This window comes from Lytechinus pictus, chromosome 19 (genome assembly GCF_037042905.1).
Source record: "Lytechinus pictus isolate F3 Inbred chromosome 19, Lp3.0, whole genome shotgun sequence".
In the NCBI taxonomy this organism is placed as follows: Eukaryota; Metazoa; Echinodermata; class Echinoidea; order Temnopleuroida; family Toxopneustidae; genus Lytechinus; species Lytechinus pictus.
In genome coordinates, this window is record NC_087263.1 from 7,327,767 (window position 1) to 7,354,443 (window position 26,677).

At 37.7% G+C, this 26,677-nt stretch overlaps 1 protein-coding gene across 1 annotated transcript; it reads right to left on the reverse strand.

The window, feature by feature from the left end:
• Nucleotides 1-5,851: 5,851 nt before the first annotated feature.
• On the reverse strand, nt 5,852-26,499 carry LOC129282390 (small ribosomal subunit protein mS35-like). Its single transcript, XM_064113762.1, has 9 exons — nt 26,314-26,499; nt 18,315-18,385; nt 17,786-17,953; nt 16,898-16,958; nt 16,349-16,488; nt 11,908-12,017; nt 11,147-11,216; nt 9,959-10,072; nt 5,852-8,965 (listed from the first exon to the last, which is right to left on the reverse strand). Exons 1-9 carry the CDS (start codon nt 26,486-26,488, stop codon nt 8,780-8,782), a joined length of 1,095 nt encoding a protein of 364 aa, XP_063969832.1. The 5' UTR covers nt 26,489-26,499; the 3' UTR covers nt 5,852-8,779.
• Between the last annotated feature and the right edge of the window lie 178 nt (nt 26,500-26,677).

Consider the following 26,677-nt stretch of genomic DNA (forward strand, 5'->3'; position numbering starts at 1 on the left):
ATTCACCGTGCAATTGTCAAAAGTAAATTTTCTTGGGTCCCTACGCGGCAAAAATAACTAAAGGCCTATGGACTGGAGGAAAAATGTATTTTTTTGCTAAACACTATTTTACGAGCATTGGATGGGGCAGAAATTACCCCTAAATTTATTTATTATTATCATGTTATATCACTGATAGTTTAGCGTCGCAGTGCCATAGCTTGGGGACGCAGTGGGCATAGTTAAGGTCGCAGTATGGGCATAGTTTAGGGTCGCAGTGGGCATCCTTCAAAAACAAACACATAGAATCAAGATATCGATACCCTTGTTGCACACTCAGAATGTTAAAGGGACGAATCATTCCCATCTTAGCAGGCAAATTTAAAGCTTCCATTTTTTTAAGCGTTGTGGTCCACTGGATAATTAGTCTTCTGACTTTGTAACAGAGGGTCGCGGGTTCGCATCCCAGCCATGGCGTAATTTCCTTCGGCAAGAAATTCACCAATATCGTGCTGCACTCAACCCAGGTGAAGTAAATGTGGGTACCTGGCAGGAATTCATTCCTTGAAATGCCTCCGCGCTGTAAAAGGCTGCGGGGCTAAAGCCAGGGCAAAAGTATCGAAGTCCGTTGGAAGCGCATAGGGACGTCATGTCAATGTGACATGAACTGAGAAGTGTGACAAGAACTGAGTTTTTATCATATTTCTACAATATCTCCCACACCAAAATGCCTGTAAATCCCTTTTGCCAGGCGCGGCGGGGGGACGGGGGACAGCATGGTCTATGCAAATATATCCAACGAAAATTCAGTGGTCACTTGGGTGTGCTTGAGTCGGTAATTTATGTTTGTCTTGATAAGAAAACTCGTTATTTCCTTATCCTTTGCTCGAGTTTGAACTTTAGATGCACTTATTTTGCGACTTTGCTAGACTTCGATTTTGCAGAGTCATGCACCTCAGACATATCATTTGCAACGCAAAGTGCCATCTCGGGTACTCTGAATTATAGCATACTATATGTTTTCATCAGTAACTGTGGGCAATTTATAATGCCGCAACCTGGGTCGTGTGGTTCGAGCATTCGACTCATGATTGACTCATGGTTGTGAGTTCAATTCAAATCCCAGCTCTGTCATTATGTCCCCCTTACCCCCCCCCCCCCCAAAAAAAAAAGGGGGCCCCGAGATTAATTTCTGTCGTCTGTAACGGTCAGCCACTATGACTACACGTAAAATGTTTATACATGTATGTATCTGGTTATATACCAGATTGGAGTTGACGCAGAAGAAAGCTGTTTTGCAGAGTTCCTACGGAAAGTACCCCACAAGAAACAGAAATTTGTCACAGGCAGAGAGTTGGGATCGGGTCTAGTCTCCATCCTAAACATTGTCAAATATCAGTCTGTGCTTAAAGAGTATACATTTATCATACCACTTTCTCACTACATCTGGTTTTTATTGATACAGGTATTGCGACAATCAGGCATTGACATGCATGGTGAAATACTTTTATCAACATTGTTTATTATTGGGGTCATCGGTTAAATAGATTTTTCAATAGGTAGTTTAATGTAAAAAATAAATTATTTGCCTACATAAAAATACACCTCATAATCAGTCGATGTAAACATTGAAGCTATCAATTTTCTGTCAGCATTTCAACTTCGCTCCTGTTTTTCTGCTCTGAAAAAAAAATATGTCGAACCTTAACCCTATCTAGGCCGGGGGGGGGGGGCCTCCGAGGGCCCCCCCCCCCCTCCCTCAACGAGTCGCGCTATATTTTCGCCGCGCAAAATTTTTGGCCGCGCTGCTCGCTGACTTTTTACTTTCAAGTCTTGCGCAACTTTTGAGACCAATTTTGTGTCACCCGGGTATGCAGTTCCGAAATTACGCAACGTTATGCAAGTGCATGTCAGACCAAAAATTGCTCAAAAAACGTGATTTCGTGTACAAAGTCAATGTAAATTGTGTTTTCAACCAAAAATCATAAATGTATCATTATTTTTAGTTTTACTGGTCTAAATCTATGTATTTTATGTTGTTTATGATCTTCGAAGAGTTCCCAACGAATTTCATTGAAAAAACAATGAAAAACAAAGGGTCCAAAAAACAATGAAATACATAAGAAATTGCAAAAAAATATATAATACATAAGAAATTGATCTGATATCACAATTTTTTAAAAGGAAACTTGTTAAGAACACCACAAAGAGGTTCTATGCCAAAAATTAGAACATTTGGAGCTTTATTTATGAAGTTAGAGGATAAAGTATGATTTCGCATACTAATTACGCATAAATTAGCATGATTACTTGATAACAATTCGCATGAAATAAATTACGATACAATTTTGTAGATTATATCCCGGACAACCTGCATGCCAATTTTCGGCGCGATCGCGCGGTCGACGGCTGAGATCTCAAGGGGGGGCCTGGGAGGCCCCCCCCCCCCCCCGGCCATATGAACTCTCAAAATACCCCGGCCTAGATAGGGTTAAGGACTTCATTCTGACCAAATGTTGGTTTGTACAAACTGTATAAAATAAAAAATATATATATATATATAGATGAAGATTTTGCAAAAGCCCATCAAGGATAATAATAATAATATTCTGCATTTATATAGCGCTTAATACATCAAAATGACGTCTCTACGCGCTTTACAGATATATTATTACCCTGGTCATCGGATCATGGCATGCCCACATACAATGTATTGACCTTCTCAACTCCCTGGGGAGCATTCCAACAAGAGTTCCGATACTCAATTGCTAGGCATACTACATAGGCTTTCGCATCCTACCGGGTACCCATTTAACACCTGGGTGGAGAGTGGCAAATTGTGGATTGATGCCTTGACAAAGGACGCTTGGTCATGGTGGGATTTGAACACACGACCCTCTGATTTCAAGGCGAGAGTCAGAACGGCTACAACATAACGCTTCCAGAGTTATGGATTTTTACAATTTTGATTTTGTGACGAGACATGCATTATGCTAAAATGTCAGCATCAAGTTCATTTGAAAACAATTCATGACTAAGACATTCATTTGTTTCTGAAGAAGAGTATAATTTGTTTGGAAAAGATGATAACAAACGTCAATCAATGGTTAGGTAAATATGACTGTATGACCCTTTGAATCATATGAACGTGCATAAAGCTCCTAAACTACTTACTGTAAATATGGGGTTCAATGAACTGACTTCACACAGAAGAAACAGATTTACTTGTCTTGGGGTGATTTTTAACAAAGTTGTATAGGTATATTCCTTAGTGCCTCCTCCCCCCCTCAAAAAAAAAATTATAGTTATAGTAAATTTAAACGAAAAAATGCTGAGAAGTCTCTCAAAATCAGATTTAAAAAATATTTTTTTTTTTTTTTAGTTTAGCAAAATTTGACAATAGTTCTGAATATGCAATAAGTGGGCTGATAATGTAATGTCCCTCACATTCCTTATGTTATGAAATGAAAAAAAAGAAAATATTTCCTGTTTCAATGACGGGTTTGCCTTGTAGAGAAATATGTTTCAACAATGATAATCTTACATATCAAATCAGTACTAGTAGTCAGTCCTATTTTTAATATATTTTGTGAGGAAAACATTTGTATCAATAAATCAAAATTTATAATCAAATACAAAAGAACAAGTGAGGTAATGGCATCACTAGTTCACTCATTGCATATTCATGACACACAATACTGTTTTAGCAAAAACAATGAAAAAGTTTAATATGACATACATGTAATACTAACATTTTCCATCCATCTTTTAAAATGAAGTTTCAGCATTTTTTTCTGTTTGCCTGACTTAACTCTATCTGATAAAACCAATATTTGAAATCCCAGTTGCTTGTGGTTTACTAATTCATTATGCTCATAGGATGATACTAATGTATTCTAATCAACTTGTTTATGATTAGCCAAACGGTGATTACATTATCTAACAAGTGGAACGCCTCTGGCAGTCTCGCCTGCATTACGCGATTTAGTATAGCAGCAGTGCTAACTTTGAAAACTACTATAAAATAATCATTCACAAAAACACCATTCATATAATGACATAATACCACATTCATTGACCATAGATGACATTTGAACGGTGACTTAAGACTTGTCAACTACACCCATGTCCACATTTCATTCACTCTATCCATAAACTTTGATGGCAATTCAACAATTACCCCAACATGGCCTAAGTTTATTGACCTTTAATGACCTTGGTTTTGTGACCTGAAACTCACAGGGGATGTTCAGTGATACTTGATTACTCTTGTATCCCAAGTTTTCTGAACTAGATCCATAAACTTTCATAGTTAGGATGGTAATTCAACAAATACCCCCAACACGGCCAAAGTTCATTGACCTTAAATGACCATTGACCATGATCATGTGACCTGAAACTCGCACAGGATATTCAGTGGTACTTGATCAACCTAATGTCCAAGTTTCATGAACTAGATCCATAAATTTTCAAAGTTATGATGGTAATTCAACGAATACCCCCAACTTGGCCAAAGTTCATTGACCCTAAATGACCTTTGACCTTGGTCATGTGACCTGAAACTCAGGCAGGATGTTCACTAATACTTGATTGACCTTATGTCCAAGTTTCATGAACTAGATCCATAAATTTTCATAGTAATGATAGTAATTCAACAAATACCCCCAACTTGACCAAAGTTCATTGACCCTAAATGGCCTTTGACCTTGGTCATGTGACCTGAAACTTGAGCAGGATGTTCACTAATACTTGATTAAAGAGAAATTCCAGTAAACACTGATTTCATGAGAAAGTCTGTAAAACAAGGCTAGGTCCATATACTTTCCAAGTTATGATGTCATTTCAAAAACTTAACCTTCGGTTAAAATTTTGAAAAAAATTATCCCAACATGGTCTAAGTTCATTGACCCTAAATGACCTTTGACCTTGGTCATGTGACCTGAAACTCAGGCAGGATGTTCAGTAATACTTGCTCAACCTTTATCGAAGTTTCATGAAATAGGTCCATATACTTTCTAAGTTATGATGTCATTTCAAAAACTTAACCTTAGGTTAAAGGGGAATCCAGCCTTGGCCATAAAATTTTGTGTTGGGAAGGAGAAAATAAATTAAACAGAATGGTGAAAGTTTGAAAGAAATCTGACAAGCAATAAGAAAGTTATAGCTGCTTTAAAATTGAGATCACAAATACTATGTAGATTTCAAATTGGCAACTGAGTAAGTAAATTATGACAAGGGGCAAGGACAACTTTCCCATAGGCCATGTACTTTATTATCAGGGATTTGTGGTTTTCTCCTAAGTATCCATTCCCCTGGGGCAGTAATCTAAATATATCCCAGGTAGTATATTGTTTTATGTTCTCATGAAAGAAAAATATAATTTGAAATAAAACTTTTGGGAAAAACGACATTTTAGCCATAATATGTATTGGAGTACATGGAAGAGTAGTCCTTGCCTTACATCACTATGATATCCCATATGCGGCCAATTTGAAGTCTCCATGGGTATAGTGATTACCAATATTTACAACATTTAAAAATTCATAACTTTCTTGTTGTTTGTCCAATATTGTTCAAACTTTCACCTATCAACTTGTCTGATTTTTCTTTTCCTTATAAAAACAAGTTTTTATTTGGGTTGGATTCCCCTTTAAGATTTGATGTTGACGCCGCCGCCGTCGGAAAAGCGGCGCCTATAGTCTCGCTCTGCTATGCAGGCGAGACAAAAAATGGTAATATGGATCCTAATCAAATGATTGGCTGAAATTAATCACATGACCAATCATTTATGTTAGCTAATATGAATATTAACTGGTACTAATGACTAGATTCCATGTATCAGATAAATTATTGAGAGATGGCTTCTAAATCCTTATTTTTTCTTTTCTTTATATCAGTTTTATTTCACAATTCCTCATACAAAACGTGACATACCCATCATTATATCAATACAATAAATCAGTCATAGAGAGATAATAAACTGCTTCCAATTTCACAATAATTTATCATGCAATACTCTTTGACTAGTCAATGTAGATCAACAAATTAAATACAAAACGCTTTTATGATTCAATCTTTTTAAATACAAAAAAGTTCTCTGTATGCATAAAGGCCACTGCACAACTAAGATCTTACGATTGGTCTGCAACCTGATTTTTAAATAGAACGTAGATTTGATGCTAATATTGAGACAAGGAATATCTTACTGTGTAAAGTTCTAAATCATCTTACGAATACCGATCTTCAAATTTGTGACAATACTATAATCCTTATAAGAATTAAAGCGAATTTAACATCTACATGTAGTTGTAATGACATCATCGTACGATCAGCTACGATTTGAAACTAATTTGGGCTTTACTTCAAAATAAAGACTTGCAATCATCGAAAATTGTCTTTCAGTTAATTTGGGCCTTAAAGGGATACTCCGGGCTGAAAAATAGTTATATTTGAATAAATCGAGGAAAATTCACAGGGCAAAATGCCGAAAATTTCATCAAAATCAAATAATAATTAACAAAGTTATTGAATTTTTAAGTTTAGCAATATTTTGTAAAAATAGTACATGCACATCGTCATGACTATTCATTAGGTTGGCTGATGATGTCACATCCCCACTTTACTTTTTCTTATGTTATTACATGAAATCATAATTGTTTCATTATTTCATGCATGTGTGAATAATATGTCCTCCTTATCATGAAATAAGTTGTAGCAATTAATATCTATTGCACTATTTCAGTTGTCAATCCATTTTTTTATGTTCTTGGAGGAAATTCTTTTGAATAAACCTAATTTCATATAATACAATACAAAAGAACAAGTGGGGATATGACATCATCAATTTGCTCATGGAATATTCATGAAGACATGCCTAGCATTGTTTCACCGGAAGAAGCAAAACTTTAAACTGTCATAACTTTGTTGTTCCTTGTCCGATTTTGATCAAATTTTCAGTGTTTTGTTTGTCTGATTTTTCTTTATCTGTTTTAATCATATTTACTTCAGCCTGGAGTACCCCTTGAATAAAAGAAACCTATCATTCACATTTTCAAAAAATTAGCAAAATGTGATTGTTACAAAAATCGGATCGTGGGCCATAAGGTCGTAAGGTGTGCGGTCTGATGGCCTTAATTCATCCCACAGTCGCATCAGCAAAACAAACTGCAAACTGATAACCCAACAACAGCTATTAGGTTATTGCCAATGACAGACCATGGACAGATTCGGAGTTGATTTTGTTGATGAGAATATGGCATTAATATGGGGGAAGGGTCAAGACAAGAAATTCCCATATACCCTGTTCTCATACCAATGGAAGAATAAAGCAGGGGTAATAGTATGCAGCACTTGAATACATTGTATCAAGTGAAATGGTGTCTCTAACACATGCTTTACAGACATTACCTGTCTTTGGATCCTTGCTTGTGCATAAAAAAGGAATGCACTTTCCCCCCTCCCTGGGAAGCATTCCAACAACAGTTTCCAAACTCAATAAGGGGCATCAATTTATTACCTGCATTGAGAAGGGCTTCTTTGGGCAGAATGAGGTAATGTTATTCTCAAAATAGTTAATCAATATGGAAAAGGGTACGTCCACTGGTTACTAGTTCTGCTTTGCAATGGACGATATTAAGAACAGTTTGTTTTGACAGAATGAAGTAATGTATTTCTTACAATACATGTAGCTCATCCATATGGAAGAAGGTTGATTAACTAGTTTACCAATATGTAAGGTGTTGGTCCACTTGGTCGATGCTTGCTATCTCAGCTTCTATGTTATTCACATAATAGTTTGTCAGTTTGAAAAGGGGATGCTCAACTGCTTCCTAGCTAAGCTCTTCTATGGACAATGCCAAGAGCAGCTTCCTTGGACAGAATGAAGCAATGTTATTATCATATTAGATCACCAGTAAAGAATGGGGGTTGGTCAACTTCATGAAAGCAAAGCTAAGAAATAAACGATGCTAAAAACAGCCTCCTTGGGTTGGTCAATGGCTTGCAAGCTCATTTTCAATGTTATTCTTATAATAGTTAGGTATGGAGAGGGGATGGTCAACTGCTGCCAGCTCAGCTTCACTGCTTTTCTCATAACAGTTCATAAATATGAAAGGGGTTGGTCAGCTTTGCCAAGGATGATTCCAAGAGCAGCTTCTCTTGACAGAATGAAGTAATGTTATCCTTCCAATAGCTCATCCATATGAAAGGGGGTTGATTAACTAGTTTATCAATATGGAAAGGGTTCGGTCAACTGCTTGCAAGCTCAGCTTTGGTATGGACGGTGCTAGGAACAGTTCCCTTCTACAGAATGGGGTAGAGTTTTTCTCACACGAGTTTATCAATATGGAAAGGGCTAGGTCAACTGCTTGCAAGCTCAGCTTTGGTATGGACGGTGCTAGGAACAGTTCCCTTCTACAGAATGGGGTAGAGTTTTTCTCACACGAGTTTATCAATATGGAAAGGGCTAGGTCAACTGCTTGCAAGCTCAGCTTTGGTATGGACGGTGCTAGGAACAGCTCCCTTCTACAGAATGGGGTAGAGTTTTTCTCACAAGAGTTCACAATATGGAAAGGGCTCGGTCAACTTCTTGCAAGCTCAGATTTGGTATGGACGGTGCTAGGAACAGCTTCCTTCTACAGAATGGGGTAGAGTTTTTCTCACAAGAGTTTATCAATATGGAAAGGGCTCAGTGAACTTCTTGCAAGCTCAGATTTGGTATGGACGGTGCTCGAAACAGCTCACTTCTACAGAATGGGGTAGAGTTTTTCTCACAAGAGTTCACAATATGGAAAGGGCTCGGTCAACTGCTTGCAAGCTCAGCTTTACTATGAACGATGCCAAGAACAGCTTCCTTGTATCTCTCTAGGTTCTCTAAGGATTCGCCGGAGTTTCTGATCTCGCTGACGGATTCTCGTAGTTCCTGGACCTCTTTGCTCTCCATGATGTCCTCCTCCAGCTGTGGATCAACATCCCCGCTGACTGGAGCCTATAAAAAGAGATGATTGTGAATATAGAAATAGCATTATGAAAATATAACCCGCGACATACATGTATTAGTACAGGATCACGCATATTAATTACCTCTGTGACCTTGGAATTTTAACCTTCATTGGAACTCCAAAATGCACACGAGCCAAGCTTGGGTTCGATCACTTAATAATAGTTTGGCTATTGCAAGAACTGGTTATTTATGTAGACTCCAGTGAATTTTGAACTTTGTTCTTTAGTTATCAGATAAGCTATTATGGGACAGGTGGAGGACAGACCCCTACCCCCCACCCGCCCATAAAAAATTAATGAATAAAAATTGAAAATAAAAACATAATAATAAAAAAATAATAATAATAGGGTATTTATCAAACATGTAATAACTAGTATACACATAGTTACAAACAATCAAAATATGAATATACAAAAAGACACTGTAACAATTATTCATCAATCATGTCATAACAATAACACAAGCCAAAACATTACATAATGTAACTCAAAATATCAAAGTAAAGACACACCTAAATAAACAAATACAAATTTAAGATATTACTAGTTTCCGGAGATCCAATAAACTTTTAAAACAAATCAATTGATGAGTTTGTCTCATGATCAAATGGTAAATTGCCATTGGACTACAATCACTTCGTCTACTACCAGGGGGCCGTTTCATAAAGCTGTTCGAAGTTAAGAGCGACTTTAAGAACCACTGGTGAGCATTTTGCACTAAACCATCGCCGATGAATATTTTGGTGTATACCATTTGTCACAAGAGGGTCCAGGGATAAGCAATTGACATCAATTGTAACTAGAGCAGATTGATTTTTACTGCTTATTGCAAGGAGCACACTAATAGTAATCAATTGCAAACTTGCAATTAATTGCCAGACTTATAATTGAAATTTTGACCCCAAATCGACTTGCAAATGATATCAAGTTTTTTGCAAAGCCCCATTAATGAAACAAGCTGAAAATGTCCAATACAAACCTTATTCTTCATGCTGGCTATTGTATTGATGATGGATGTCTTTGAAGGACTAATGTCCCACACATACTCTTCCATGTCATCATCAGTAATCTCAGACTCCCAGGGCTCAAAGATCTGAAAATAGAATTTTAATTGATAATAAATACATTTAATGAGTGGATTGATAATAACAACTATTTCAGTACCAAGTAAAACAAAAAAAACAGATCTTGGAAAAGTTAGATTTCAAAGATAAAGTCATGCCAATGGCATGGTATGAAATGCACTCTCTCTCTGCCTAATACTTGGTACTTAAAAAGTGCACATCGCATGTCGTCTAGACCTGATTTTACTAATACAGTGATGTGTTTTGTACCTCAAACAACTGGAATTCAAGTGTGACTCACACCAAAATATTTGTAAAACACCCCTGGGCCCTGTTGCATAAAAGTTACAATTATGGTAAGTTTGCCATCCAATGGTATCTTTAATGGAATCCTTGATTGTGATTGGCTGTTGGACCATGTTGCCATGCAAAGTTACCACAATATTAACTTTCATGCAATAGGGCCCTGGTCTACACCATACAAAAATTGCTCTGATTTTGGGAAAATGTTCAACTTTATATTCAATCAATTCAATTTTATTTTATTGTCCACATGCATGGAAATTGGTTTGCTCACATTATAAAACATTTGTAATAAAACATTACATATTACATATATGACTTGCATAGATACAATTATATAAAAATGCATTTGAAAGTGACAAATACAAGGGAAATTCTTCAGATAATCTTTTTTTTTTTCCAGTAAAAGATGTGAAAAGTAAAGACGATAAGTAAAGAAGATTGTCCCGGTCGAATAGATCAGAAAAGAAAAATCAGGTGGTGAGATTATTGTATGTGCGGATGGACAGGGGAACGAAGGAATTTAGGAAACGTTGAGTGCAACAGTTGTTTGTTGTATTTCTAGTACAATTTTTGTTTTGCAGGCATCATCTAAATTTTAAGTTTGGTCGGTGATCTTTCCTGCTTGGTTGGCGATTCTCTCAATTTTCCCAAGATCCTTCTTTCGACTAGGTTTACATGTAAAGGTTGAGACAAGACCCTACAGATTACAAATTTATCACACAAAATGTTAGGGGGGGGGGTGGAAAGGCACTCTCATCTGTGTCATTAGTATAAAAGAAAATGAAGAGTATTCTTACCCATGCTTCATGAAACAGCACACTCATGACATAAATGCAGTAATCGTAATTCTGCTTCTTCAGCGGACACCTGCGTATGAAAACAAAAAATGTTGGAAGGGAAACGTGAATTGCCACTGGTTCTAGCCCTGTATGCCCTAAACATATTTCTCCTTCAATGGGGAGGGGGGGGGGTTATGATATTCTGTTATATAAAATGGTGACACGTGTCTCCTAATCAAATGATTGGTTGAAATCTGTCATGTGATCATTCATTCATTTTAGCTTACAAGAAAAAGCTAATGCATGGTACTATTGACTGGTCATGGTTTTGAGATGAGGATGGTTTATCAATTAACATGGATCCACATCATTATCTTAAAAAAACAAAAACAAATAAAAACAAAAACACACATACAATGTACACATCATGTTCCTCCTGCACTATTTGTATACAAAGTCGAATCTTAGTACTTTAAAAATAATTACTATTATGATATCTTATACATGCATGTTTCATTCCCCTGCAATTACGCATTTTCCACCAAAACCATTTGACACTCATGTTTTTACTAATTTTTGCAAGAACTGGTGAGTGTTTCATAAAGATTTCAGTGTGACTTATATTCATGCTTAAACGCAAACTTGTAATCTGTTTGACTAATATGTGGTAGTGCTGGATCCATACGCATGACATGAGGTGATATATTTTATAACAGATGCAACTGTAAGTCACACTTTAATCTTGGTGAAATACTTCCCTGGCTATATGTTAAACCAACCTGTCTGCTGATATAGTAACTATATCTGTGTCATTGTTGTATCTATCGCCTACAAGTTGAATGAACTTCCATCTAGCATGCTTATCCAAAGGTAACTCACTTAACTTTACCTGAAAACAAATTCAAAATCACGATCATAATCATAATAACGAAAACATTAATTTATGTAGTGCAGATTTTACATATATTCATCTACACTGGCTGAGAGCTCTGCTTTTTACTCAATTCTACAAAGCACTTTTTATTAACTAAAGAGATCTTTTAATTTAGATTTTAAGATGGTGATGAAAAAGCTTCTTATGTCACTTGGTGGGCTACATGTATTTCATACATTGTAGTTTGGGGGTAGCAAGTTCAAAAGCAGAACCCCAATGTATGTGTTCATTTTGTTGCCAAAGGGGATCTAGAATAATAATATATCTAAGATGACAAGATTTTGGTTCAACATGTAAAGAGAGAGAAGCCTGGAAAGGACTGCTGGTAATCAGATATTCAAAATTTATTGTCATGCTCAAAATAAAAAGAAATTACATTGGCATAAAAATCATATTCCGGCTGTTGGTATACAAACAATAAATAACATATAATAAATAATCACAAAAGTAATGGCATTAGGTAATATACAATGCACAAATCAGTTCTTAAAACAGGGATACCAGTAGTTGTCTTGAAGTATGCTCTGCTCGTCTGCTAGTAACCAATTAGGTTGATATTTGGCTGGCTAAAGCAAGGGGATCTAGAATAATGATTATCTAGATGCCAGGTTTTTTGTTCACCATGTATAGAGAGAGAGTCCTGAAAAGGACTGGTTTCGGATAATAATTCTTAACTAGAACTTTAATTCGTCATGAGGACGAATTAGGTGATCTGTCTCTGATTTTCATGATCACGAATACAATCACCATGTTTATTGAGATCAATACGATGATCATATTGAAAACTGAACTTTTATTACGAAGAGAACATGTTGAATACCCTTGAAAAGAGGGAAATGAAAAGTTTTGTGAAATAACTGTTACACATGGTATATGTACAAGTTATAATAAAAGGGTTTTTAAACTATTTTATTGTGCAATATATACCTTGTAATGGTCATAAAGGACCATTTGTGAAATGTTGAAAATAAACAAAAAAGAAAAAAAAAATCTCATATTCACCCCTGGGCTCGAACCCTCGACCCTAAGGACGCAAGTCTGGTGCCTTATCAACTGAGCTACACTATTTCCCATAGACTAATACACATAAGCACTATTTCCCATAGACTTTACACATTTATAAGCAAATTGAGAGGATCTCAAATCCAATTTTTCAAGAAAAATACGGGCATGATCCCGGCTTCTTATCAGAAAATTAAGACCAGATTGCGATAGCTTACAATCTCAGCTAAATTATACTCCAAGCTAAGAGAAAACCGACGATTAGAAATGGAGATATGGCTCGCGAAATAGAGGAATGTAAAATCCAGTTTTGAGAAAAAGTCATTTCCCATAGAGATTGCACACAAAATGAGCGAAAATGACATGCCTCTATAACTTGCCATTTTTCAGGATGATCCGTTCATTTTAATGTTAATATAGCCATTACATTAGAAAGAGTATGTATTCAGCTACAACATATAAAAGAATGGGCGAAAATTGACCAATATTTACGAAGTTATAGTTATATTTGCAAAATTATTAAAACGTCATAAAACAAAAATGGAAAATTTTAGTTCCGACGCCATTTTGATGACGTCATGATAAAATTTAGGGTCAAATGTGACATGAAATCACATCTACAATTCATACTCTATCGGAATATAAAAGAATATTTGAGGGTCAATGGACTATCCGAAGAGTTATATTAAATTTTGTAAAGGCATGTTTTTCCACATATTTGGCCTATTGTGAACGCGCGCGTGCGCGCGTTATTAAAAATTTGATAGAAGCTAATTCCTTTACTACTGGTCGTAGAAGGTTGATCAAGGTATCAAATTAATCAGAATTTCATAATAAATGCATTGACGTAAAAGAAACGGCGATTCTACATTGCGTAACGACGTTACGCGCGTGAACGCGCGCGAAAACACGTGAGCGCGCAAATTCTTGAAATGCTTCAAATGACCTGATTCGTACTCTACATGTACTTTGATCAAAAAGTGATTTTGAGCATTTTAAAATTTTGACGCGCGCGTCGTGACGTGTTAATGACGTTTGATGACATGGACAGTTGACCCATGATCTGAAGTTAATTTCATGTTAATATTGTTCATTTTTGATGATTGATGATGAAGATATTGTTGATAATGTGATTTTACAAAATGGCGCGTAGATGACGTCACGATGACCATTTGACGTTGAACTTGTTTCGTACACATTGCATTATAACTGTGCATCATTGATAATAATTTGATGAAAATTGATAGAACAGTTTTTCTGATTTTGGTGGAACAAGAAAAGGGTGGAAAAAGAAAAATAAATAAAAAGAATAAATAAATAAAGAAATAAATAAATAAAAAAGAAAATTCGTAGAAACACAAGAGGTGATCTGTCAACAGACAGATCACCTAAAAAGAGCTGGTTGTCTTGAAGTACACTCTGCTCGTCTGCTAGTAAAAAAAATGGTTGATATTTGGCTGGATATAAAATCAAGCACGTAATAAAGCTCATATGTGTGCATGTTATTATACTTTATAATATGGTATTCAGTTCAATATCCTTCCTACTTCTTATTCACATTAACCCACAAAAAAATAACAAGTGGAACGCCTCTGGCAGTCTCGCCTGCATTACGCAATTTAACATAGCAGCAGTGCTAACTTTGAAAACTACTATAAAATAATCATTCACAAAAACACCATTCATATAATGATATAATACCACGTTCATTGACCATAGATGACATTTGAACGGTGACTTAAGACTTGTCAACTACACCCATGTCCACATTTCATTCATTCTCTATCCATAAACTTTCAAAATTACCCCAACATGGCCTAAGTTTATTGACCTTAACTGACCTTTGACTTGGTTTTGTGACCTTGAAACTCACAGGGGATGTTCAGTGAAGCTTGATTACTCTTATATCCCAAGTTTTATGAACTAGATCCATAAACTTTCAGAGTTAGGATGGTAATTCAACAAATACCCCCAACACGGCCAAAGTTCATTGACCTTTAATGACCTTTGACCATGGTCATGTGACCTGAAACTCGTACAGGATGTTCAGTGATACTTGATTACTCTTATGTCCAAGTTTTATGAACTAGATCCATAAACTTTCAGAGTTAGGATGGTAATTTAACATATACGCCCAACACGGCCAAAGTTCATTGACCTGAAATGACCATTGACCATGGTCATGTGACCTGAAACTCACACAGGATATTCAGTGGTACTTGATTAACCTAATGTCCAAGTTTCATGAACTAAATCCATAAATTTTCAAAGTTATGATGGTAATTCAACAAATACCCCCAACTTGGCCAAAGTTCATTGACCCTAAATGACCTTTGACCTTGGTCATGTGACCTGAAACTCAGGCAGGATGTTCACTAATACTTGATTAACCTTATGTCCAAGTTTCATGGACTAGATCCATAAATTTTCAAAGTTATGATAGTAATTCAACAAATGCCCCCAACTTAACCAAAGTTCATTGACCCTAAATGACCTTTGACCTTGGTCACGTGACGTGAAACTCGAGCAGGATGTTCACTAATACTTGATTAACCTTATGCCCAAGTTTCATGAACTAGGTCCATATAATTTTTAAGTTATGATGTCATTTCAAAAACTTAACCTTCGGTTAAGATTTTGAAAATAATTTTCCCAACATGGTCTAAGTTCATTGACCCTAAATGACCTTTGACCTTGGTCATGTGACCTGAAACTCAGGCAGGATGTTTAGTAATACTTGATTAACCTTATGTCCAAGTTTCATGAACTAGGTCCATATACTTTCTAAGTTATGATGTCATTTCAAAAACTTAACCTTAGGTTAAGATTTGATGTTGACGCCGCCGCCGTCGCCGTCGGAAAAGCGGCGCCTATAGTCTCGCTCTGCTATGCAGGCGAGACAAAAACCAAACAAACCGGGGGCCTGTTTCATGAAACTTGTAATAATAAAACATTGCAATATACAGTTAAAAGCCACTGAAATCATTCAATCTGATTGGCTGGTGGTAAACTTGTTATATAAAATTTGGTATTTGTTGTTATAAAAAATTCTTTATGAAACAGGACCCATCTTTTTTTAATAGGGTCAAACTTTTAAGTCTAATTAAATTCTTTTGACCCTCCACATTTTATGATGTATTTGTATTCTCTATGTTTTTCCTTTGTTTATCCACTGTATATACATTATATTTGTTATGATTTGAAATGCCTATATTGTAAATTGTTTTATGTTTTAATGGAAATGTGGAAAATAAACCATGAACTTTATATTTTCTTGGACTGACCTTGACCGTGACCTCACGTGACTGTGGATGCCTGAGAGATGACCCAGAAAAGACGTAATCAGATTCAACCGTTTCTAGAGGAAAATGTCTGTCACAGTTGGCATCTGTATCAAGACCTTCTGGCCAATCAGAACACAACTCTGAAAAACATAAACAAGATGTAAAAACAAGTGTATGATATTGGGTGATTCATACTTCTTTGTTTGTGTTTTGTGTTATTTTTTTTTCATATATCAGTATAATCATTCAGATTATAATGATATATGAAAAAATATGCCATTTTTCAGGTACATTGTATCAACAGCTTTTTTGCATGATGGGCAAGGTACAGTATGTGTTTGATTTGTTGCAAAAGTAGAATGGATGGCTGAAATCTTGCAACCCCTCAGCTGGGAGATGGTGATAAAATTATTTGGTTCCTTTAGGATTAAGTTATACAATCTGTTTAAAGCTGAAAATCTTCATAGAATTGATTCATAGATGTCAGTTCCAGTTATGGCAAGACCTCAAACTGAAGTGTAAAAAAGAGGAAGACCAACCATCACTCACCTTTTAGAGCAGTACAGTGTTTCTTGATGGCAGGTGGAGTAAGATGCAGGAAATTAGGAATCTGTTATAAAAGAGATGTAACAAACAAGATATAATCATAAACAAGGATAAACAATTACATGTATAATTGTTGGTAATTCATGTTACATCCTTTCTGCTCATATGGACTCAGGAGGGAAACAAACAGTAGAAATTGCGCGATGGCTCAAGGCGATTTAGTTCTGAAATGCTCTAAGGATCCCTGAAAAGAAAAAGGGTTGTTGAAACCTCTTTAGTAAACATATAGGCCCGTATTCTGAACTTGAGTTTAAATTAAACCCTGCCTTAAAGTTGTGGTTCAACTATGGAGAGCCAATTGGGGCACAAAACCCTAACAGTGCACATCCAATTTATTAACTCATTTGACACTCAAATTGTTCATTATTGTCTGAAAATGATAACTGAAGTATTTTTCTTCATTATGAAAGCAAAAGGAAACAAAATAGTAAACATAAGAAATATACAATGTAAACAGATTTTTTGAATTTTTGGCTCTCCATAATTTTAGCACAGAGTTAGACCATGGTTTAAGTTAAACCAACCTGACTTCAGAATACGGACCACAGTGTTTGAGATAGATCTATAGTGGTTACTGGTGGCCATTAAGTGTTAAAGATGCATGAAATCATTGTTAACTAGAGGACTGATGGCCTAAGCTTAGCAGCACAGTGTGAGTTGCATGCTGCCCTCCTGCAGACTGTGTCATACAGGCTTGCTTAATTTGTTAAACAGGGTTGAATATTCACCCAGTATGTATTGAATAAATGATTAAACCTTAAACAATTGTGGCTGGTTGGCCATCTTCAGTACTGTCCTAATAATGGTGTAAGGAATTTAGATCTGACCTACCTTGATAAGTTCAAGATTTCCAAACTTATGAGGGGGAATCCCCCTTCTGACTGGGTAGCCCATTCTGAGTGGTAGGGGTACAGCAGACCATTTGAAACTAGCGGCAGTGGGGTAAACACCAGCCCATTCCTGATCATCAGACATCTTAGACTCCCTGGGAGCTGGTAGCTATAATACAAACAAGATGAAATAAAGTGATGAGAGCCGAGTCATGGAACAAGTTTATAAGTGGACAAGGGGGGGGGGGGAGGTGACCATGCAGACAGATTAGGGCATTGTTTTGTTAATGTTCACTGGAAGAAAAAAATGTGTGCCGCTGAGTTCCCCTAAAAAATTCAACCAATTGGCTATGGTAGCATTACTATGCCGTTCAAAATCAAGTATTCCTTGAAAGTTACCATTCATTATCAAATGGTACATTGATAGTAATTTTTATGCAAGGGGATGAAAAGGGCTTGAATATAAATTCCTTAGAAACGCACCATGTTGCACTAAGAAAAGTGTAATAATTATCATCAATGTTACTTACTGGTGTGAATCTCTTTAATCTCTGTTCCATCGCTCTCATGGCCTTCCCTCGCATGGAGTGCGGAGAAACCTCTATTGATCAAAAATTTGAAATTATACACTTATTGAGTGATAGGGTGAATAGTACATAAACTGGGTTCCAAAAGAAACTGATCAAACTTTACCACAAGGGCGCTGCACAAATTCCACTCTGTCAAAATGAACAATATTTTTACAGAGGCTAGCTTCAATAATCTTTACTAAGCACACGTCAATAATGAAGAGATTGGTTCAATCGCAGAGAGGCTAAATATCCCCTCACATCAATTGGTTTCAGAATCCAAAGTCACAAAATATCATGAATCGTAATTCATAAAATTTATCGGCCAATGCAAGTATTTTACAATTCATGATATTTATCGGCCGATGCATAGATCTATTTTTTTTTTTTTCTAAGTTGGCACTGCTTATGATTTTGTCACCCTCTATACGTGTCTTGTAGATGGGCTACGATAACAAAGACGGCAAGATGGTGACAATAACAAGACTGTGAGTAAACGCTCCTGCTCTTAATTATTTTTCTAATTTTTTTTGGATTTATTTGAATAAATACACGCACCATTAGTGTATGCGGGAGGCAAATATACTTTTAGCCCATTTACATAAGTTTGGGCTCAAAACCCTAAAGAAAACGAGTATTTTGGAGCAACATTGTTGTCTCCAAAATACTTGGTTTGTGTAGAGCGATGGCATCCCGTCCCTGGCTCTGTGGAGATTAAGCACGTCAGTAATTACATTAATCTAGAGGAGCCTCCTGCACAGTGGCAAATTGTCCATAGACTGTGTACAACGGATAGAACGTCTCCGCTCAGCGAATCAGAGACCGCTGATTGGGCAATCGCGCAAATCACATCATGACTACGTGGTTTCCAAAATAATTCCTTCGGACTGCATACGAAAGTATCGATAGCGATAACGATATCCGGCCACATTGTCTACGTGGGAAATGGTCTTGGTTCGTGATCAGATCGCTCTAGTATCTATCGAAAAATTATCGAGACTTGGCAATTTCATACATATTCATGCGATGCTCCAAAACCCGGAAATCAATTGACTTTGTGCACGTGGCGATACTCTACAAACTCCAACAAACACGATGCCATATCGACGCTAATTCGTATGATTTTGACGAAAAAGCACAAAGCAATCGAAATTCGCTTTCCTGTGCGGTATTGGTGAGAAAATAGATCCTCCGAGAATAGCTTTCATAATTCATATAAAATATAGGAAAGTGAAATTCTAGGTCGATTTTGGTACGAGGTGATAGAGAATTGCACACTTGTTTTGGTAGAATACTGTGTGGGGCAATGGAAGGCTTGCACTGCGCATGCTTACTATATTTTCATTCATAAATTGGCTCTCGGCAGTGGCTGGATGACGTCGTGTAATAAGCGGAATCTACGCGCCCGATAGCGTTGAACGCTCCGCTATCCGTTCTACACAATTTGCCACTGTGTCCTGGCTACATATTACCAAACACTTTCATGAATTCAGTCATATCAAACATTAATTTTATAAAATTCACCAAACTTTCACCATTAATACACAATTACCTACAAAATATAAATATGTAAACATTTTGCGGAAATTGTTTACGTTTTACGATATAAAGCTTCCAATCAGACCCCTCTTCGCATGTGATATATTTTGGACACCTGAAAAAGGTATCATTACCAGTAGAGGCGCACGGCCAATATTGGAGACTGTCTCCAATGTGGGAGATTATCTCCAATATCAGAGACTTTTGTAAAGAATTTGGGTATCCAATTTCAGAGACAGTCTCCAGTTTTGGAGTCCAATTTCCTTTGTTTACATTTGCTGCGAAAGGATTACCTTGGCGGCAAATAAAAATGTGATAAGCAGATTCCTCATGAAAAATTACCCCTTTTCACCGTCTACTTTAAATATTCACCGTCTACTTTTGTTTTGATAAGGATTTTTGTTGTCAATCACACACAAAACAAATGGGCTTCTGACCTCAGTAGGGCCGTCTGCACCATCCCGAGTTTTCAAATTCATTCATAAATTGGCTCTCGGCAGTGGCTGGATGACGTCGTGTAATAAGCGGAATGTACACGCCCGATAGCGTTGAACGCTCCGCTATCCGTTCTACACAATTTGCCACTGTGTCCTGGCTACATATTACCAAACACTTTCATGAATTCAGTCATATCAAACATTAATTTTATAAAATTCACCAAACTTTCACCATTAATACACAATTACCTACAAAATATAAATATGTAAACATTTTGCGGAAATTGTTTACGTTTTACGATATAAAGCTTCCAATCAGACCCCTCTTCGCATGTGATATATTTTGGACACCTGAAAAAGGTATCATTACCAGTAGAGGCGCACGGCCAATATTGGAGACTGTCTCCAATGTGGGAGATTATCTCCAATATCAGAGACTTTTGTAAAGAATTTGGGTATCCAATTTCAGAGACAGTCTCCAGTTTTGGAGTCCAATTTCCTTTGTTTACATTTGCTGCGAAAGGATTACCTTGGCGGCAAATAAAAATGTGATAAGCAGATTCCTCATGAAAAATTACCCCTTTTCACCGTCTACTTTAAATATTCACCGTCTACTTTTGTTTTGATAAGGATTTTTGTTGTCAATCACACACAAAACAAATGGGCTTCTGACCTCAGTAGGGCCGTCTGCACCATCCCGAGTTTTCAAATTAACGCGCTATTTCTGATCCGGCAAATTATCCCGATCTGAAAAATCTCGAGATAGTTGGCGGTGCAGACGCAATTATCGCGCTAGTTCGTAGAATTAATCTCGAGATTGCAATCCCAAGTCAACTCGGGTTTATTTGCAAAATAGCGCGCTATTTTACGAATTATCCCGCTAATTCGTCGGTGCAGACGCACTCGAGATTGGACTCGGGGTAATTTATTCATGACGTCAGTCCATAATGCAATTCGCGTTCCACTTCCGCCTTGGTCAAAACATAAACACGTGCGAAAGTCAACTATATACATGCGAATAGCGTTCATAAGCAACGATGGTGTCCCACCAGTGAATGGATTTTGGGAGAGACCAGACCGAAGGGGGAGGCGCTCATCGACGATGGTTATATTCAATAACAACAGCAAAATGTGAGCAAATAGCATTTCTTTCCTCCTTCTCTCCCTCTCTCTCTCTCTCTGTCGTTGCCTCCTACTCCGCCATCATATTTAACGAAGAATACATCACTTCTTCACTCGCTGAGCTGAGAGGATTGTTGCATAACACCGGTTGAATTCGGCGAAAGTGCTAGTGAAAGGAGTACATTGCTTGCATATCGCGGGAAGTTATTCAAAAGCGCGGGTCGTTGAAACTCCAAGATCCGAAAGTGCGCATGCTCGTAATATCGGGCTTGTTGCCTCGCTCGAGCAGGAATCCCTCTTCTTGCGATGGTGCAGACGGGGTTTCTTGAAACTCAAGATTAATCGCGAAGTGGGCCGATCGGGCTAAAATCTCGAGATTGAGCAAACTCGGGATGGTGCAGCACCGCCTAGTGAGACAAAATTTTGGGTGGAAAAAATCATGCTTTTGTTGGTGTTGTTTCTTTTGTCCTTTTGCAAAGCAAGTCTCCAATGTGGGATGTGGGAGATTGTCTCCCCTATTGGAGAGAGTCTCCCATATTGGCCGTGCGCCTCTACTGATTACCGAACGTGGGTTTTCTATGACTATGTCTATGGCATGGGAAAAGTTGAGAAAACAACAAAATCACTGATGAGCTGCCTACTCTATTTTGACAATATTTTATTATTTTTAGAAAGACTGAAAACTCAGCTCAGAAAAGATAAATTTTGAATTTTGACAATTTTTCATCATCTTTCTATTCAAGTTCTTTGGAAGCTAAGAGTAAGACTAAGTAGACCTAAGTTATGTTACAAAGTCAAAGACAAGTTTTGAGCAGTTTCAATGACAGTTTACCGTATGAAATTACTTATTTAGACTTAGTGCCCGACCTGGCTTAACGGTCGGGCACCCTGCAAAATCTGAACATACCAATGCCTCAAGTGTTCAATCCCAGCAAAGAAACTTGTTGATGACCAACGATCCAAACAAGGCCCACTCTCCGAAGCAGGTTTTTCTTCCGGGCCGAGCCTCAACAGCAACACATTTAACAATGCTGGAATCAGCACACCATTTTCTCTTGAGCGCATCCCAGCTTCTGGCAATACCAAGTGTAATGAATCATCCTCCATCACTACAAATGATTGTCAGCCACCACCAGCAGATCTTAAATCTAACACAGTCCAGCCTCAACCTCCTACTTCCTCGGCAGCCTCCAAGCCAGTTTTATTAGGAACCTTCAATACCAGAGGGTTCAGAAGCGCAGAACTTATGCTGAAGCATATTTTATTAGACATTGATTTACTGTGCATACAGGAGCATTGGCTCCATGACCACAATTTGGATTTACTTAATACACCAACTTCAGAACACTATGTTCTTTCTAAATCTTCTGAGTACTTGTCAAATATGAACATTGTACATGGCGGAAGAGGGAAAGGAGGCGTAGCTCTGTATCTCCGCAAAAGTTTGATTACATCATACACTGAAATAGTATGTCAGTCACCGAGACTTATAGCAGCCAATGCCTACCTTGCATCTTCGAATGAAAGAATACTCCTAATTAACTGCTACCTTCCGAGTGGCACCTCATCTGCTGATCTCACTGAGTACCAGGCCTGTCTAGCAATCATCACGCACTTACTAGACACTTATGTGCACCAGGCAAATAATCTAACCACTGTAGTGATTGCTGGAGATTTTAATGCCGACACAGTACATCAGAACAATAAAAAGACACTAGGATATCTAAGATCTTTCATGAACTCTGTTGTTTTCCTGAGTGCCACAGAGGAGCACTGTACATCTGAACAGTTTACCTTTCAATCAGATGATGGGAAGAAGAGGTCAAACATTGATGGATTCCTGATACCTTCATCTGCGCTATCACGATTTGGAGTTGTATCTATAAAGGAGGATGACCCTCTGAATACATCCGACCACTTTCCAGTCACCATCACATGGGATCCTTGTACCCCTCAGTCCTCTCTTAAGGAGGAAAAGAAATCGCCAAGCTCTTCCCCTCACAAATCGGAGAAAGTTTCCAGAATAAAAATAAAATGGGATCAAGTTGATCACAATACTCTCCAGGAACTCTACACAGTACCTTTGGAAGAGATAGCAATGGATCTATTTACCAACATAGGTGACTGTGAAATTCTTGGTAAAGAGGCTGAAGCAATCCTGTTGTCTCTCTCCCAAGCAATGGTTCAGCAGTCAAAAAATCTCCCTCACACTAAACCTTGCCAAAAACGTCTCGGTAAAGCAGAATGGACAACGGAAGTTGCTGAAGCATATTCTGAAGCAAATCATGCATGGAAACGCTGGAAAGACAATGGAAAGCCCATAGGAGTATCTCTGCATGATGTCTACCTCCAGTTGAAGAAAGTATTCAGACAAAGATTGAGACAGGCACGTGCCGTAGAACACCGTAGGCTCCTGTCCAGCATCGAATCTGCATCAACTGGAAACTCAAGGCTATTCTACCAGCTGATCAAGAGGCAACGAACCAACATCACAAAACGTCAAACAGAAGTGCTTGAGTACCAAGGCTGCACATACGAGAAAGGTGATGTAGCTGCTGGTTGGAAGTGCTACTTCACAGATTTGGCTCAACCTACACTGAATGCCGAAATCTCTCAAATAACAATTCATGATAAATTTGAACCTAATGAGGTTGTCCCAATGGTACAGGAATCAGCCCTCATTACCTCTCATGAGCTTGATGTAGCCATCGCCAGCCTCAAGAAAGGGAAAGCTAGTGGACCTGATGATATCAGCCCAGAACACATCAAATATCTCGGTGCAACTGCAAGGCGTCTTATACTTCTAGTCTTCAACTCCTTCCTGGTATCGTCTTTTACCCCTCAAAGTCTGAAGAATGGACTTGTTCTTCCTTTACACAAAGGAAAAGGCAAAGATGTGAAAGACCCAAGAAACTATCGTGGAATAACCCTGACTTCTACCTTGTGCAAATTGATTGAACTTGCCCTTAAACCAAGGATCCAGCGCTCCCTTGAAGAAAACAATATTCCAGATGAACTCCAGTTTGGTTTCCAAAAACATCACTCCTGCATCCTGACCTCATGTTGTCTTGAACTCATAATTGAACTTAATTCTGCAAACAAAACCCCCACTTTTGTTGCACTCCTAGATGCTGAGAAAGCTTTTGACAAAGTTTGGCATCAGGGTCTTTTCCATAAGCTAGGGGCCACAAACATCCATCCTGTACATCTTAATATGATCCAGTCTCTGTACAAAGATCTTCAGAGTCAAGTCCTTTGGAATGATGTAGCAAGTGAGCCCTTTCCAATCTATCAAGGAGTAAGGCAAGGGGGAGTTTTATCTCCACTCCTCTACATTACATTCATTGATGCACTCATCAAACGTCTACGCAGCAGGAATCTTGGCTGTAATCTACTAGGTCGATATTCTGGTCTTGTAGTCCTTGCTGATGATGTAGCCCTTCTAAGTAATTCACCAAGTGAACTACAATCTATGCTTGATGTCACAAACAACTATACAAAAGAATGGAAATACAGAATCAATCCATCCAAAAGCTGCATCATTGCCTTCAATGATAGTAAACATACCTCACAGCAATATGCCTGGCATCTGGGAGAGGACCCAGTGCAAACTGCACAAATGCATCCTCATCTTGGCATTATAAAAACTAGCACAAGGAGAGATCCAACTGAGGACATGATTGCAAAAGGTCTCAAAACCTTTTATGCTCTCACTGGAGCTGGTGCATATACAGGTGGCCTCCTACCACAACACTGCGCAACATTATGGAGAGTGTACTGTATCCCCCGCATGCTCTTTGGAGCCGCGGTCATTAACTTTACAAAGGGTATGTTAAAGAGACTCAACCAGTCACAGCTTCAACTTTTCAAGCAGATTCTTGGCCTACCGAAGTCTGCAGCTGATGAATCGGTACACCTTTTGACTGGACTAATACCTATCAGTGCGCAAGTGGACGTTGTGAAGCTTCAGTTGATAGGACAGTTACTTGACCTCCCTCACGAACGCTTCGAATATCGCACCTTTCTTCATGCCCTCTCCAAGCAAACGGTTACAATCAGAGCCTGGCAAACTATCCTTTTGAAGTATAACCTACCAGATCTTCAGTCACTTACACTGGACCCAATTCCTTACTGCCAATGGAAGAAAACAGTAAAAATGGCAGTAAACAATGTGGTCATACTTGAAACCATGGAGGCAATCCAAGCAAAGAAAACGCTCTCATTCTGGACCTCCATCAACATGCGGAACCCCTACCACTTGTATCCCCGCTGTGGCAGCTCGAGATTTCTCAGGCAAGCAGTAATTGTCAGAGCACAGCTACTAAGCCAGACATATCCAGTGCAAACAAGACTTGTTAAAATAAAGAAGACCACAATAGTCGAATGCAGGCTCTGCAAGAAAGAAGCAGAAGATATTGTCCACTTTATAGCAACATGTGTTCACCTAGACACTCATAGACAAGAATTCTGCAATAAGCTTAGAAGTAAACGCCTGCCAGATGAAATCTACTCCCTCTATGATACAACCAAAGGAGATGCATTCACAAGAGCGGTGTTACTCCCATGCTCTCTTTACCTCACCTCCCAACATAATGATGTGCTTATTTCGCTTACATTGACTTTCCTTTATAAACTCCATATTAGCCGTATTACATCTCTTTCCTCTCTGTAATCATTAACTGCTGATGGACATTCTTTATGCAGCACCTTGCTGTTGATCTCCGATATAAGCGGAGGAAGAAGAAGAAGAAGAAGAAGAAGAAGAAGAAGGTTAACCACCCTCCACCTTACAGCTACAATTACAAACACAAATAAACATGGGTGGGACCACACCACAACATTGGCAAAAATAACAGACTCACTTTCAATCTCTGAATCTACATCTGGTAAACTTGTTGATACCAGCGATCCGTAGGAATCTTTATTCTTATTCGCTGTAGTATATCTGGACACCCCAACGAGCTCAGCTTGAGCAGGAATTCTGCAAGTGCAGCTCATTATGAGAGCACGAAAGTTGCCAGACAAAACAACCGCCATGTTTTTTTTTCTTTTCTGTTTTTTTTTAGATCTTTATCAGTTAGTCTACATGAAAATGATAATTTTTTACCAAAAGAAATAAAATAATGAGGTAAATATTTGAAAAAAAATATTTTACGATTTAAAATATTAAATATTATTTCGTTGTTTATAAAAATAATTTTAAATGCGAAAAATTTAGAGAAAATT